This window comes from Lissotriton vulgaris, chromosome 10 (genome assembly GCF_964263255.1).
Source record: "Lissotriton vulgaris chromosome 10, aLisVul1.2, whole genome shotgun sequence".
Lineage (NCBI taxonomy): Eukaryota > Metazoa > Chordata > Amphibia > Caudata > Salamandridae > Lissotriton > Lissotriton vulgaris.
The window spans coordinates 262,003,310-262,021,218 of NC_141698.1; the positions used below are offsets into that span (position 1 = coordinate 262,003,310).

A 17,909-nucleotide genomic window follows, 5' to 3' on the forward strand; every position below is an offset into this window, starting at 1 on the left:
TCAGGTAAAGTTGACTGAATTCGCCTTTTAGGTTATTGGATATGTATGTGGACAGACCGCCTTTAGGGTGGCCGAAGCGGCTGTCCCTCAGTGCCCGTTTCCGATATTCAAGAAATCCTTCTATAGGGCGGCCCTCTAGTTCCCAAGTTTCCTGTAGGGCAATTGCCACATGTTCCCCCAGGAAAGACATAGTGTCTTCATTTAAGGTTTTTTGATCTATGCCGCTGATATTCCATGAGCACAGTGAAAAAAGTAGCTCCCCCTTGCTTTTGTCCACACTGTGCTGTTGAGCCCCTGACGGGAGGAGTGATTTTGATGGATTGTATGTTTCTACTGGTGATCCTGCCGCAGATGGTCAGTTTGTGCTTTTTGAGGCCAATACTGCTGGCAGCCATCCCCAAACGTGGTCTGGTTCTTTGTTTCTCACCGCTGTTTCGGGGCATTTAAGTTCTGTATCCGACCCTGAGGCATTTTGTAGAACAAAGAACGGCCTCCCATGCTCTGTGTTTTTGGTGAGGGCCGGCTTGCTGGGTGTGGTTGCTCCTGATAGCAGCGTGAATGGATACCCTGGCGTTGAATAAGGGTACACTCTAATCCCCCAGTTCCGCAGTGTGGCCTTATGTTCGAGAAAGGCTCCTACCCAGCCTACCTGTACGAAAGTGACAACGGTGACCTCAGAGGGTTGGTTTCCTCGTGGGGGAAGGAATTCAATGGATTCGATGCTATTCAACAGTACAGTTTAGGCAGTAGTTGAGATAACAATTGATCACATGGAGCCCTTCTTGTTAGTTAAAAGGAACCTACCATTCATTATCCACACAAAAATCCCTGCTGCATAGTAATTAAACAGGTTAACCTGACTGGGATTCACTGTGAGAGACAAAAATGTAATAAGTACAATACAAGTCTTAATGTTCTCAGATATCTTTCATGTATACAATTATAGATCCTGAGGTCTCACAGCCAACAATAATTTACATGCTGTTCAATTTATGTGTTGTTCCCCATAGGTGTCACTTAGTAATCAGCCCTTGAAGATAATAAAGAAGCTAGAGCCAGGTACTTTGTGAATACAATTATCGGCAAAATAGAACTGGTACCTGAAATGAATACAGATAATGCCTTTAACTTAGTATTTCACTCTTGAAGATAAGTAAGACGGTATGGCCACCAATTTAAAACAATCACTAAAACATACTCCAAAAACAAGTCCTAGAAGAGTGCAAATAAACGAGTGTTCAACCTTGCAACAATAAAAACATAATTCCCCTAGAATCCCAGCTTTGCCAACAGCTTCGGCCACCGGAAGCACGAATGCAACCTAAACAGCAAGCTGGAAGTATCATTGCGGCATCGCTTGTATCCCCATGGCAACAACGTTCATCACGTCTATGACAGCATCCGCAAAATCGCCCGTCCCACAAGCAGGAAGCAAGTATTACTGCAAGACTTTTGCATCTTTCAAGTAAGCATTTGTGCTGCAGATAATGGGACTGAGATGTATCGGCCTCAGGAGCCAGTAATTTAATTCGGTAAGCAGCTCCAGAATCACCGAGGTGTGGCACTCATATATTTGTGAAATCATGCCACTCATGTGGCACCTATCAAAAAGCTTGGATTTAACGAGCACACAAGTGTATCACTCAAAAGTAGACGTGCCTTGCCAACATGAACACAATAAATGCACAATTTAGTCTCCTTGTTTAAAACAATTCTCCCAAATCGGTCTTATTTACCGATTTGATGTTTAAGAACATAATAGTTATACCTAGTGTAAATTATAGATTCCGGCAGTCCACCACTTACTTCCTAATGTAATAGTGCCTGTTTGCTACCTAGGTTAACTAACTATATGTGCCTGTTTTTACTTACACCAGGCCCTAAAACTTTCTGGTTACCCCCAGCTCTGGAGTACAGCTGCAGAAAAGCAGATTTCGATCCTAAGACTCCCTGTGATAAAAAAAAATCAGGTGTGCCTCCTGCTTATTATTACAATAAAAAAGGGTGTTTCATCCTGAAAGTACCATGGCCCTGAAAAGAGGTTTCTGTCTGTCTCCTTTTTCCCCCACAGAGGTAAAAGGAAGGACCCATACACTCATTAACACAAAATGGCCGATTAACAGTTCATGTTTAACTGAAGGCCCTGAATCTTCACTTTTTGTGTTTGCAATACAGTTTCCTTTTTCTTCATATAAAACACGATTGTAAACCCGGAAGATGACCTCCATCAACTGTGAACAAGGCCCGATAGGTAAGTCGAAACGCGTACCATATATTTTGGTGTGGCCAGGATATATCTAACATCTTAATAGAATAAATCACCTAGATGACAAAAGTGACTTTCTTTAAGATCCATTGAAGTTTTACGACCACCCAATGAAGGGCCATCAAAAACCGATAGGACTATATCCCACAGAGGAAATACTTGCACCCTGTCCTTAATTGAACAATATAGGACACTACCATTAAAGTCAGTTGATATAACCACAGTCAAATGTTTAACCCTGTTTTGTATAAAAAAAGAAAGGCTTTCCAATTGTTTGGATCACAATTTTCGAATGTATAAAAAAGTGAGAAAGAGTTGTTAATTGTGTGGATCACAATTTTTGAACTTATTTAATGTATATGTCTCTGGGAATCATGTTAAATGCAGATGCTTACTGTTTGACATATATGTAAGAACGTTTGTGTACTTTAAAGGAAAAAAAGAAAAATAACATCGATCCTTATTACACTATTGCTTGCCTTACACTTTATTTTGGGGAGAACATTTGCATGAATACATGAAGATGCATTGGAACAACATGGTGCAACTTGTTATAATCTTAGAAACAAACACATTGACCATTTGGGAAATGAATGCGAGGCGTTCTCCCAAAAAGGATCCAACATCTGTGGTGTAGGGGGTACGCTTAGAGATATATTTAATAAATATGTTGCAACATGGTGCATTTTTTATGTCGCTCGTGCACCACAAAACGTGACACAACGGCAGTGCAAAAGTGTTGCAAGACCTCATAAATAAGGCCCTATGATTTTACTAATCGTATGGGCTTTCAGTCATCCCTTTTCATCCGTTGCTCTGCAACATGTGGTAATAGGTCAGTCCATTTTAGCCATTGGATAACTACACATTGAATGACTGCATTCTACTCATTCACAAGACACATAACTGCACACAAAATAGTTTCCTTTTAATTCCGGGACGTACCATGACAATGTGTGTTTTTTGAGACCGAAAAATCGTATGGCTTTTAGCTAATATTTTCTTTCATATTGGTGAAGATCTGGCAGCTCCCCAACAAAAACGTTTTTTAAAAAAAAAAAAAGTACAAACCAAAACAAGCATTCACAAAGTCAATAAAAAGCCAACAGAAGACTTATTGTTTTTGCCAGTCCTTGTTTTTAACTTGGATATTAAATTAGAATTCGAGAGTGCAGTATTATAGATGCAAAATCACACATGGTAAAAACCGTCAGCACACTTCGAGAAAGGGAGTTTTTTAGTGTAAAGTAAATTGCAGATTTCCTGAGTTACTGTAGCACCAACGTCAAAATGTCTGCTTGTTCGGTCACTGGTGTTGGTTGGCATGGTGTCCCATAATGAAGGCCTGCCACTGAGAATCTTTAACTTTCGTTCAATGGTATACGATCTCTGGGAATATGGACTAATAATAGATAGGTGCTGGAGGGGTGTTTGGATTTGGGTGTATTTTTTTGTTAGGCAATCCAACTCGCTTGTTAATAAATCCAAAGTAGAATCTCCTAGCTGAATTTTCTCCACCATATCATCTTTATCGTGGAAAACTGTAACCGATAGGTTCAACTTTGGAAACAACATTTCTCTGAGAAATTTGAGAGTTTTCTGATTCCACTAAATTAAATTATTTTAGTACCTCCTAAGTCAGGTATTCTTAACAAGGAAATCGTGGAGGTAGTACCTCACATGCTCGGACCTTGCCACCTCCTGCAGTGCCCACCCCCCAAAGGTATTGAATTATTCAAAAACCTGCATGGGCTGCTGAACATCACATAGCCATTGCCCTGTCCACATAAATCCTTCCCTCAAATGTAAAGCTCAACAGCAGTACCGGTGAGGATGAACTGGTAAGAACTGAAACGCTGATTTGATGTCTGATTGTCATGTTTCCGCCCCAGTCCTGCATTCCCACATCATTTGCACCGCCTTGTCAATGCATGTGCATGTTACCAAGCATTCCCTTTTATCAATACGGTCATTAATCAACCACCCCTCTGCCCATGATAAGTGAAGAATTAGTCGGTATTACCCTGGTTTTTCTTTGAAAACAGCCCTACGGGGGAAATTATGATATCTTTTACAGGGGAGTCCATGATCGGATCAGCAATCCTTCCCCCACCAGCTCTTCCATTAGTTTCTGGAGTTTCAATTGACATTTTAAGGTGCAACCCCCCCCCCCACCCCCCCCAACTCTCTCGTCCATGTAAGGATCCTGAAACCCTCATCTAATCCTTTTTCCAAATAACCCACTATTATGCTGTCCGGGTATAATCTCATCATCAATCAAAAAGAGGGTGCAAATGAGCAGCAAAGGTCTCAATAACAGAGTCTCAGGAATATTGTATCGGAGACCCTCAACCACACGTTCCCAGTCTGCGGTGTATATAATCTCCGCTTAGAGTGGTTTGGTGGATAGTGTCATCATAGGGCCCTATTCTGATTGATGAGGATTATTGTTTGAAAGCTGAAAGAACCTCTGCTTCTCCCTCCCTCCCCCAGTTTGTTTGTTTGAATGGGTATAATCTCAACCACTGTTGCAGCACTTCTAACTTAACTGATGTAATTGCCTTTTCCTGCTGTCCCCCTGTCTCTGCCCCTTTGTTGTCCTTCATGATCTCTGGATCGTAAGACCGGATGTTTGCTGTGGCACTCTTGGCATTTGTATTGGAATTTGCACTGATAATGGTAACAGACTCACTTGTTATATTTCCAAGACATGCCATCCCTGCCCTGTCCGACCTGCCTAACCCACACCCCAGAGTGGGATGTCCTGGAAATGCTGTAGGGGGAGCGGCAGAGTGCTTGCTGTGTGTAGCATGGAAAGTAGCCTGGTGTTCATATCAGATGCAGACATAGCACATTGTTCAATTCCTCCCCATGCTTTGTCTGGTTAAGGCTTCATTGTGACCTAATGTCCTTGTTTTACTATAAACATGCCATGGCCCCAAAACTGATGCTCTTTGTTCTTATGACATCCATGTACTTCCAGTGTCTTACGCTCTCCTCTAGCTTCTTCTCAGACTTAAAGCTTGCATAAATGGTAAATTCAGCCATCTACCAGTCTATAATTGTTGGAACCCATGGACGTGTTGACAGCTGCTGCTCCTCTGCTTTGGGCCCATTCTTACATCTTGTTTCCCTGTAACTTTACAACATCGGAGAGTTCACGGTTGAGGCAGAGAACACTCGACATAAAATGATAGGACAAGCCTCAGCAGTCATAAAGTTACCATTACTACTCTTTAGGACATGACATTTCTTTTCTTTGCTGATTGCAAAGGCAATGCACCACCATATCTAGAGAACAATTAGCATGGTGACTGATCTCTGAATACGTTGGTGTCACTAATTCACAGATGAAAGATTTAGGTGGAATATATTGAGAACTTGATATCTACTGCCACCTGTTTAACCTCCCTCTCTGGTTTTAATGTGAAGGGTTTTCCCATGGTTGCCGACTGGTGGAACCAGAGGTAGCAACTGCCACTTCTAGTGTGCCCCTTGGTACCACAGGCAATACCTTTCCTACTCTTCGTCTCAGAGGGCATGAATTCTGACACAGAAAGTGAGCAGAATTGTTCTTTGTAGTTCCCACTCCATGCCCCTCACCTAGAACCTTAGAAACAATGCTGAAAGTCATGAGAGGAGAAAGTTAGCACAAGGGATCAGTCAAGTGTGTAATCAAGGGTCAAACTGTCTGTGACATCAATTCTGCTATACGCCTGGTGTTTGATAATCAAAGTCCTTGTCTAGCCCTAGAAAGGGTAGCACCTGGAGCCAATTCTTGAATTCGTGTCACTTCAGGCATAGTTTTTCTCAATGCCGCCAATACTGATAGTTGAGACTTTCACACTGTCACATAGTCTAAGGGATAGAGTACCCCCTGCCATACATGATAAAGATATTGGAAGTCACTGAGGAGTTCCATAACCATAGTTCCTTTATAAGCTCATGGAACTCAGAGAAGTGCAAACTCTTTTTCATGTACACCATGTATGCATGGTCACAGCATCACATTTCCCACAAACCACTTATGTTGCACAGCTTTTTCATACGAAAAAGCATGTTTCAAAACATGAAGAATAAAAATAAAACATGTAGTGCAACATTTAAAGAATCAAATACCTGTTAGATATCAGGAACAGTGTAATTCAAGTCAGTTTAAAAAATAAGCTGCAGTGGTGTGGAATGTGTAGAAGCATGAAGGAAGATTCTCGCTTTTCTCTAACTGCCTAAGGATTGCAAAAAATAAACGTGTTCTCTTTGCTCGCCAATGTAAGCTGGAAACAAAGAGAAGAAGAAAGAAAAGCAGCGTTCCATTTTTATTGCTAAACAACTTCTTTAATTATACTCCATGACCGAGCGGCCTTTTACCCTTTGCTGCTGGCTCTGGCTGCAGGCATTGTAACCTCAGTCAGAAGTTGACTGTAATAATTTATAATAGTCTAGTTCTGAGATCTTCTCAAGAAATAAGTGACTGGGGTTTACACAGGGTTTACAGTATCCCATGTATTATAAAGAAATGTGAGATTGGTGAATGTATAGGGATTACAGAAGCCCATATATTGTATTGCCATTATTAATGTTTCCACTCACTTTTGGTGGCCAGCACAGTTTTCTTCTTCTTTGCTTACAGCCCAGCACCTTCATCATCCACTGCTGAACCTTAAAGAATGACTATATGATGTATACAATTTAAGCACATTGCTCTAATGAAAAATTAAGATAGAGGATGCACACTGTTTAACGAAGACACTACATATGTGTTAATCCTACCTTGAAGACAGACGTCATTTTATGGAACTGTTGACTGACCAAGAAGATTAGACAATAGTCAGTCAAACATGACAGTCTCGGGCACATCCTTCATGGAAACCCTTCCATAGGTTGCAGCCTTGTTCAGTGCCTTGTAGCTGAAACTTTTTTTTAACTTTATGTATTCGCACAACAGGATTTTCATGAAAGACATAATGGTTTAGACTAGATACTTTTGATGGAACATTTTACTGATAAATGTCCATGAACCCTGTCTATTAGCAGTTACTCCAGATCTGCTTGTTAAAAATAGGAGTGCATTGCATTTCTAGCTCTTCTTCACTGCTGTCTCCGGTCATGTCCTAATGAGATTTGTAGGTCTAGCCTAAAAGACCTTTAGCAATTTATTCCCTTTTTCTGCCAAAAACGTACACACTTTCCATTCCTTTCAATGGCAACGCGTGCACGTTTGGCGATTTTCTTGCGGGAGCGAGCTTTGAAACCATCTGTTTGTAATTAACAGATGGTTCCTGACTGCTCCCGCAAGGGAAACAGCCACAGGCCCCCTCCTCTCTCCCCTCCCCCTTCTGCCTCCTCCGCTCCTCGTCTTTTTTTTAACATTTAGGGCGAGATGCGCGCGCTTATAATTAACTAGCCAGTGTTATTTTGGCATTAGGTCTGAAAGCTTACTAGCAGTTCAGGCTGAGGAGTAACATTTAGGGAAAGCTGGTATATGATGGTCCTTCTGAAATGCCATGATGATTCGTTCCTGGAGTACATTTTTACATGGCGTCCTGTACACCGAAGCTTCATTGTCAGTTCACTCCCTATTGCTCATCCCGGAAAAAAACATTTCAATAACATGACTGACTACTTTATAAAATGGATGGAGTTTTACTGATGTAATTCAAGATACTGATGACTGATTCGTAAATTAATGCTACTTCAAATTAAAGTAAAGTATAAAGGGGCAACATCAAACTGCAGCACACTCCCTCAGGACTTGGCATTTGATGTCTGGAGCTGAGCTGAAGTAGACTGCGCGGGCACTGGAACCAGGCTTGAAAATTGGTGGTGAATCTCGAACAGGAGGGCGTGGCTTTACACAGGAGGGCAGGGCTTTGCACAGGAGGGCTCAACTTCACACAGGAGGGCACAGCTTTGCACAGGAGGGCACGACTTCCCACAGGAGGGCATGGCTTTGCACAAGAGGGCACAGCTTCGCACAGAAGGGCATGACTTCTTACAGAAGGGCACGACTTCGCACAGGAGGGCACGACTTCGCACAGGAGGGCACGGCTTCGCACAGGAGGGCACAGCTTCGCACAGGAGGGTACGGCTTCGCACAAAAGGGCACAAGAGGGCACAGCCTTACATAGGAGGGAATGGCTTCACACAGGAGGGCATGGCTTCACACAGGAGGGCAGCAGTTGGCACACAAGTGCATGACTTGCCACAGGAGGGCATAGCTTGGCACAGAAGGGGCATGGCTTGGCACAGAAGGGCCCCACTTGGCACAAGAGGGCATGGCTTTGCACTGGAAGGCAGCGCTTGGCACAGGAGGGCAGCGCTTGGCACAGGAGGGCAGGACTTCTCACCGGGAGGCAAGGGCTATAGCTAATGAAAGACGGCTCTGGGAAGTGGCAACTGGGTGTGTGAATTCCAGTGCTTTGTTTCATAAATTATTAGCTTTCAATATTTTATCGGTGATTCAAAAGGCTTAAGCAGATGGTGGTTCCTTGTAAGGCCTAAGGACTATTATTTGTATTGTTTATTTCATGCTATATTACATTTATTAATTTTAGTATCTTTACATCTAAAAGAGACGACATTCAGATTAACATTCAGAGCTCCCACTGTGTAAAATTGCGTACTACTTCCAGTGTGACAGGCTAATGTGGGCAACTACGCTACCAACTGTGTGACAGGAGCTACTGGGTGCTACTTCAGCTAAACAGGGTTGCACCATGGTCTGTTGTGACAATTCATCCACCCATGGGACACCATGGATTATTGTGCTGCTGCAGGTACCCGCCATGCACCAAAGACTGCTGAGATAATATGGCAGCTATCCACATGTTTACATGGGCAATTGTGATGTCATTTCAGCCACCCAGGGTGTGAGACTGTATCCTATAACAATCCGGCCAATCTCCTGCCCCCACTGCAACCCACCTTCTCCGCTCACTTACTAAAATCAGTGATGATGCCAGGCCACTAGAGGAATGGTGTTCATCGTGGACCATGTTGTCTGTGCAAATACTTTTGAAATCACAACGTGTAGCCAATAAAAACACAACAAAGATGCAGAGATGTGTGTTGCTGAAATTTATAAACAAAACACAAAACGGCCTGCTACTTTTAGCTTTAAGGGCCTAAGTATGGGACATATCCTGTTCGAAAGATGAAAGTGGAATGCCCGGGCAGTTAAAACCCGTTTTGGATCATTCGCGTCTATGGGGACCCATCATCTGAACAAAGTTCACACGCAGTGTGGCCATCTTGTACAAGCTGTGTAGAGGTCTTGCACATCCGCTGGGGTGGTGGGTGGGAGGGGGATATCTATAGGTGACGTTGTCGAACCAACAGTCTTGAACCTGAGGCTGGCTAAGAACAATGTAGGTCCATATCGAAAGGGCCGGCCACATTAGTTATACCCACTTAACACGACCCCTCTGTCTCTATTCTTTGCGCCCTTGCCCCTTTTCTTTGAGCCAGGCAAAAGTGACCGCTCGTATTCTCCCAGCCAATAAAAAATTTCAGGTCGAGACAAAAGGCCATTACCCCTCGAGTGCCTGACACCCTGCAGTCAAGAGTGACAGGCAGTATAACAAGCATTGGCATAGCCAATAGGCCTTGCCTTTGGGGCCTTATAAGTGTTGAGCTATGCAACAGTTGTTGTTGTTGCACCAAGGATATTCGGCTGGATATCTAAACACTTAAAAGGTCCCAAAGGAGAGACCTATTGGCTATGCTAATGCTTGTTATTTCTTTGTTTGAATCCGCTTAATTGATTTTGATTTTTTTAGGTTGGGTACTTACACAATAAAGGAGCAATTGTGTGCAAGCAATACAGTATGAGCTCATTACACCTACGTGTGCAGTGTCAGCAGCATGCAAACTCAATTAAGGTAGCACAAGATTTGAGCTTCCAATAATCAGAAACAGTAAACTATAGAATCATTAACACAGTAAAAATTAGCATGCCAGAAAAAAGGGAAGAGGGTAAAAGATTGTGGGAGGAATAATAATATAGAGAAATGACTTGCAAATTTCTAGTGATCTGATGAGGTTGGATATGTCAGGGGTGCTTTTCTGATGCCTCTGCTGGGAGGGAGGCAGCCACAGGGCTGATTGTGGGCATGCCAGCCATGTCATCTTCAGCCGAGTCATTATCGGGTGAGAGGAAAACAAAAAGATCGACAAATGTAGTTTCCCAACAGGTTGCAAGGAGGTAATTATGAAGTCCACATGTGTCTTCCAGGTGCAGAGTAGCACCCTCAGTTTGAGCCCCGGCCTGCAAGGAACACCCCAGACATTAACAGTGGGGGGGTATGTGACTTCCACCTGCAAGTTATCAAGCACTTGGGTAAGAGGAACCCCAGGTCAATAAAGTGAGTGGTAGCTCTGTGCTTTTTGTCCCTGCGCCTCAGTCCCAAGAGGCACACCTCCCATGTGTGCAGTGTGGTTTACCCTGTACAATTCAATAAGTGTGATGTCAAGCCTACCCAATAGTTCCTGAGTGACAGGCAGGTTAGAGCATGTGGAGAAAATGTGCGTTTGGTAGGGCACAGTGGGGGCAAACGGCCTCAGTGGGAGAATAATACCTGTTTATTTTGTCTGGGCAAAGATAAGCCGTGTGTGTTATGTAAAATGTACTGTTGAGATCTTTCTTTATCAGAAAGGTTCAAGTGAGAGAGCTGTGGTTCAGGTCATTTCTGCATTTACTTTGAAATCCGTCTGTTTTCTGGATCCTTCATCATGGCTTAAATTGTTTAATTCAGAGTCTCCTAAGATAGAACCAGGATGAGGATCACACTTTTCTCATCTATTTCTTCTTGTGCTTCTATTAAAGGCCATGATTTGGGGTCAGCAGGAATCTGATCATCTAGGGGAAAGAGCCAGCTGGCCCTTAGCTTTTCCTTTACTTTGGGGCCCTGCCATTGGGATTTGTTACACTGAGGTCTACTACACAATATCAGAGTAGACATCTACCTTAAATATTCTCTCATTCTCGTACGACAGGAACCACCACCCTTGGCATCTGCCTTATTCCTTAATTTAGAATTTGTCTCTATCAATTGATTTATTGAATAATGTGATTCACTGGCAACAAGAGTAGTTAAGTATTGTTAATAACTTAGGTCCTTTACTGTGATTTTAGGCAGAGTTATATTTGTGATAAATAACAAACTGTCTTTTTATATTTTTTACATAGGGCCTGATTTAAAATTAATATATACTGATCCCTGTTTATAAATAGGTCATAATTTTGGGTTAAAAAGTATTTAACACATCTAACAATTATTGTCTGCATTAAATAGCTCAAGCTTCATTAAATTTCAGCAGGTTAAAGCTGGGCAATGCTGCCGAAATTTTACAGGGTATATGAGTGCAGTATTTAATGTACCATGCAGATTTTGGTGTTGTAGCAGGGATTCTGCTCCTACACAGAACTGTGCATTGAGACTTGGAACCTCAGTGAATTAGGGTTAGCCAAAACTCACCTTAGTAGCCAAAATCCCCTACCAGACCAGCAATCAGTGTCTCATTGGTTCTTCCATACCCCCAATGATTAGACAACCCAGAACATGGAACTTAGTATACCTCAGGCAATTTGAAACACATGAACACTCTTTCGTTATACACTCATGCTAGTCCAAAACGGGGAGAAAATCAAGACACATGCAAGTTTGAAATATTTATTTTTATAATGCCGTGTTCTCAAGCGCAGTATCTTAGCTAATACAAGCAGACATATTATAAGCAACAAGATTATCAGCATAGTTACTATTCCATAAAATACAAAAGGAGAGAGCATGTTAAAATGCTAAATGGAAATAGACTAGATTACACCTAGATTTCATACTCCTTTACTATTAGGTTATTTTATATCTACAGAAGGTCTCTTGGGTTTACAAGGGCGGCCCCATACTTCTGGTCCTAGTAGAAATCGATCACATAATTTTCTACACCAGCTCTCTGCATGCAAATGTTCTCCAAAGTGTGTTTGAGCATGTCTGCGCAGTGCATTATTAAACGCGCCAAAATCAGAGGTGGCCACAACTGCATATATGTTATGTCTAGAACGTGCACTGATCAGACCGAACAACAACCACTGTGTTGAAATAACCTTGAAGGCCTCGGCACTCACTGTTCAGACAAAGCTTACCAAGCCAAGCTGTTATTATAGAAAAACATATTATTCTTGTGTGAAGCAAAACAGTCCTCTAGACGCTTAAACATTTGTAATAAGATGTGCCGTGTGCAAAGGCAGCAGAAAGGAAAATAGCGTTTAAACTTCTAATAAGCTCATGCTAACTTAACACAGTGTAAATGCACGGCCCAACCCCCATGACAGTGTTTTACACCGAAATCCACAAGTTATTCCCCAATTCCTCATAATAAGTTCTATTTAACGCACCCGATACATAATGAATCCCAAGGTATTGATCGCTATTTACCAGGTTCGATGATTAGCACCTTTACTTTTAATCAGGCCCGAAATGTTTAAAGTTCGCTTCTTGTTTTGTTTCGGAGTTTTGCATAATATTTTAACCAAGCATTGTAGTTTTATGGCTCTGTGGAGTATGAAATCCAGTGGCATTTCTGAAAAGGTATCCAATGGGACTTTTTTGTTTCCACATAAATATTATAATAGACTAGTGAGGGGAGATTTGATTCACCCTCACTCATTAAAGTAATTAAAATAAGTTGTAGACAGTGGCGTCTCCTATTAACCTTTTTAGATTATGGCAGTGCCTGATAGATAGATTCTATCTTTAATCTCTTTCAGGACTGGAAGCCTACCCATAAACATAGATATTATGGTGCTTCATCACTTTGAGCACATCATGCTTTGCTAGGGCACTTAGCAGCAGCCCACAAGTGAATCATCCCTCTTTCTCCCCATCCTCTCAACTTCCTGGTCCTCTTACCAGTGTCTCTAAGGGCATTACTCCTGTTGTACTAGACATTCAGAAGAAAAGACTGGGTTAGGTTGATTAGAGCATTTACTGCTGTTTTACTAAAGGTGCTTTAAACAGTGTTTGGCCGCCTTCCAGACTAGGTGTAAGTAGAATCGATTCCTACCCTGGGATTGTGTGATCCACTTGGTTTTACAATTTCTGCTGGATAGTTTTAATCTAGTGTACACAGACTAAAAGGATCTAACCTGTTGGTAGAATCAGGAGCAATCGTGGGTCTAGGGTATCCTTGTAGGGGGGCTGATAAGGGGTTAGGCTGAGGGCTTCTCACCAGGAATCATACTGGATGATTGCCAAACATCCAGCAGTAAAGACACTCTCCTGTGTCTTTCATTTTTGGGCTTGAATGTTTACCTAACAAAGCATCTACATTTCACATTGGTGAAAAATAATGCTTCCATCCAGTCTGAGACCTGCTCACTCCCCAGCAGCCTCACCGTGTGTGCCTCGCTGCCGATTTTCCTTGCCTCCACTTGGTAGGTGTTTGAGGCCGCTGTCATCCACTCAATTCGCTGTTGCCTGTTTCCAGCCTGGTCAGTGCCCCATTGACCAAATTGTTGCCTAGTTGCCCTTCGTTTCTCCTCTGTTTTAAATCGTTTTCTCTGTTTAAATCATTGTGTAGTCTTCCCAACCCAATTGTTGCCTAGATTGCCCTTCGTTCACTGTTTTAATGATTGCCTAGTTGCTCTTTGTCTCTCTGTGTCATTGTACTCATTCCTTGTCATTGTATTTATTCCTTGTTAATTGGCCCCTCGTTTCCATTGTAACTCATTGTATTTTACCTACTGTTAGTGGTATTGTACCTCACACTGCCCCTGCAGCCCCTCCCCCTGCCGATTCCCGTTCCCGCCTCCGAGCTGCACGTCCTCCCCCTTCCCCTCCTTAATAGCGGCAGCTGTGCGGTCACGATGCTTGCCTGCTGAAGGTGTGCCAAAGGCAAGCACATCTGCGCCCATCTGCGCCCGTCCACAAGCCCACTGCGACAAGCGCCAGGGACCCTGGATACACAACCGTCCACCGTTATGACTCAGACGCCCTCTACGCACTCAACCCCGGAAAAAGAACAACTGCCAACAGTCCAAGTCGAACACGACCCATTGCCAGTTCTCCTGCCGCCACTGCCGCCAGACCTTCACCACTTCCCCGGCCACCAGCACCTCCGATGCTCTAAGATGCATCCTCCTCAAAGAAATAGCAAGACACCCGAAACCTACACCACCTACAAGAATGCCATGACGGAATACCACCAACGCATTAGAACCACCAAAAGGATCTTCATCCACAACAAAATCCTCGTCAACTCCAGCAACTCCAAGGAACTCTTCAGCATCATCCAAGAATTCACCAAACCCCCCAGCGAAACCATGGACATCACCATGTCTCAGGACCTCTGTGACAAGCTCAGGCCCTACTTCCACCTGAAGAAAAAAAAACTCTACGACAACTTCAGCGACCACACATCTGACTCCACAACCATCCCTCCCCTGGCAGCGGCAGCCAACCCACCACCTCCTCCTGGACACCAACCACGACCAAAGAAACTGCCTACACCATGAAAGGCATCCACTGGGGGACCCCCACAGACCCCTGCCCACCACACATCTATCACAGAGCTGCCTCCGCCATTGCACCAAAATTACGACGGATCATCACCACCACCTTTGAGACGGCCCTTTCCCCGACGACTAGAAACACGCAGAAGTCAGGCTCCTGCTCAAGAAGCCCTCAGCAGATCTGACGGATCTCAAGAACTACCGTCCCACTCACTCCTCCCCTTCACAGCGAAAGTCATTGAGAAGACCGTCAACACAGAACTACCAAGGTTCATTGGAGACAATACCATCCTCGACCCTTCTCAATCCGGATTCCGCAGCAACCACAGCACCGAGACCCCCGTAGTCACCGCCACATATGACATTCACACCCTTCTCAACCAAGGCCACACCACAGGCCTGATTCTACTCGACCTGTCAGCCTCATTTGGCACCATCTCCCACTGCACACTCACCGCCAGACTACATGATGCCAGCATACAAGGAATCGCACTCGAATGCATCTAATCATTCCCCACCGGCAGAACCCAAAGGGTCAGACTACCACCCTTCCTCTCTGAACCCACGAAAATCAACTGCGGATAATATAATAATAATAATAATAATAATCCACATTTGTAAAGCGTGAACCATCACCCGTAAGGGTCTCTAGGCACTGGGGGCCGTCGGGAAGATTAAGCAAGCTATTGCCCAGAGTCACATGGTGCAGGGCTAACCTGCCGCCGGAGCCGGGGATCGGACTGTGATCCCCAGATTCTAGCGTCAGTCACCCTGGCCGCTGCTTCTGCTCAAATCTTCTTTTACCTGAGGTGTTTATTTGTTCTCTGGATATTTCTAGCATTGTATGTTGTTATCCATAAAGAACAGAGTAGTTTAGATAGATGACTGGCCTATGTAGCAATATCAGGCTCTCTACTGGAAGGGTGCTCAATGTTTCAAGTTTACCTTGGATTAAGTATATGATTGCTAAGGCATATTCCTCATCTGTACAGGAGATCCTTTAAGTATTCCTTGTTGTTCAACATGGGTTTTGTTTTCTTCCTGAGTAGAGGCCCTGGGTGTTTTCATTGTAGATGTATCACAGTTTTGACATGAGCTTTGTCTTCTCCTATTCCATGTTGGTAGTGGGGGACACAAGGTAGAGGAGAATGTTGTGTCAGGGTTCAAACACATATTCGAGTTATTTGCTAATTTTTGATTTCTTTGTTGCATATCTCCTGAAGTTCATTTGTTTGTCCTTGTTGTGGGATCAAACAGTTCCTAAACACTTGAATACATTTCTGTAAAGTAAGCAGGGGGATGAAGCACAAAGAGGTAACTTCTCATTTTAATAAAAGTATTCACCCTGCTTCACCTTAGTCTTCTTGTATGAAGACATACCAACATCCCTCATACCCAGACCTATGTTAAGGTTGGGTGATATGATGTTGATAGCCCTGACAGTAGAATCTGAAGTCCAAGCAATCCTATCTAGAGTTGTGTGGAAGTCAGAATAATTTCTTCAGTGAGGAGCCTGTCTGGTGGGCTGGCAACACCTCATAAAGTAAGTGCTGAAGTTGGAAAAATAAATCATAATGTTGAGAGGACTGATAATTAATTGAGACATTAACATTCACATGCTTAGATCCTCATTAGTGAGCAACAGCTCTGTTAACGCCCTTGAAAAAAGATGCCTTCGAAAAAGTATCACATTTCTATCCTTTATCAAAATTTCGCAATTAAGAGTCACCTGAGCAATAAAAACGACTTTTGAAACCACAAGCCTCTCTGGAGATCTAGTAATGTCTATATGGACAAGTGCACATGTAGTTGAGATAAAAAAATGAAAGAGGGTCACATATCTTCTGAAATAGATGCTCCTATTGTTAAGAAAATTGTATTTCTCTTTGTTACATAGTACTTTAGTGTCAATGTATTTTTCTTGGCCGCCTTAAGTAACACACTGATCTCACTGTTCACATTTCTTTCTTTCTCTGATCCTAAGTGGGAGGAGGCTGGACTGCCTGGTCTTCTTGGTCTGACTGCTCAGCATCCTGTGATTCGGGGACTCAGATTCGGAACCGATCCTGTTCCCAGCCCAACCCATCTCATGGTGGAGCAGACTGCAAAGGTCCACAGATCCAGACACGAGACTGTAATACACACCCCTGCCAAGGTAACTGAGTCTTGGCTCCATTTGTCAAGCTTTTTTTCCTTATCAAGTTGGTTGTTTTCAAAGATGATGCTTAATGTTCACCCTTCCAGTTTCGGATATACAAGGGGAAAGACTACAAAAGGTGTCCCCATACGTGAATGGGCATATGTGCTTGCTCCCTGAACTTTGATAATATAGAAGGGTCTGCGGATACTTGTGCTGCTTGTTCTATATTCGAGCTCGCACTGGCACATTTGTTTGTACAGGTGATCACAAGGGGTGTTTCTTCTTTAATATGGAAAGTGTCTCCATTCAGATATGGCAATTCTTTGCATCTGTGCTGCGATGTATTAGAGGCAGCTTCAGAGACAACGGAGGTGTAAGGAGGTCCACTGACTGTGTGACACACTAAGATAGCACACTGCTGTAGTAGCGCGCTCTAGTGTATGCACGTCACGTGGGCCACGTGACGTGCCACGCCCGCGCAAGGTTACGCAGGCTGCGTAAATGCTTGGCGCGCAGAACCGTTAATGGGCAGTTGAGGCGCGGCGCTCTTCAAGGATAGACGTGTTTAAATAAAGACGGTTAAACACTACCAGATTGCAGCGTCATCATTGCCGGGTGTTTGATAACATTACAATGGCGACGAGGGTGGGATGACTATCCTTACCCTGCAGTGAATCGACGACAACCGAGCAATCACCCTGAAGAGCGCGGCAGGGCCGGACAACCAAAGCTCCCCCAGAGGTCGGAACGGCGAGAAGTCGAGGAAGGCACGCGGAGCAGTGAGCCACAAGGTAGTGTCCACTAGTTAACGAACGAGCTGGATACCTTGATAAAGAGCGAAGGGGCTGACACAGGTGGTCCCCAGAACCACGCATACAGGGCAGAAAGAGATAGTGCGCCAGGAAGCCCCAAGGGCCAAACGAGCCACCAGCCCATGATCAAGAGCGAAAGGATGAGCATGCAAACAGGATATGCGACAGCGCCGGTGCAATTCC

At 43.6% G+C, this 17,909-nt stretch overlaps 1 protein-coding gene across 1 annotated transcript in view; it reads left to right on the forward strand.

Annotated features, from left to right (window-relative positions):
- LOC147685082 (SCO-spondin-like) overlaps nucleotides 1-17,909 on the forward strand; it is a 1,395,910-nt gene that overhangs the window by 665,697 nt on the left and 712,304 nt on the right. Inside the window, exon 44 of the mRNA XM_086939757.1 lies at nucleotides 16,759-16,929. Within this exon, the coding sequence (XP_086795883.1) occupies nucleotides 16,759-16,929 (171 nt within the window). The remainder of the gene's footprint in view (nucleotides 1-16,758; nucleotides 16,930-17,909) is intronic.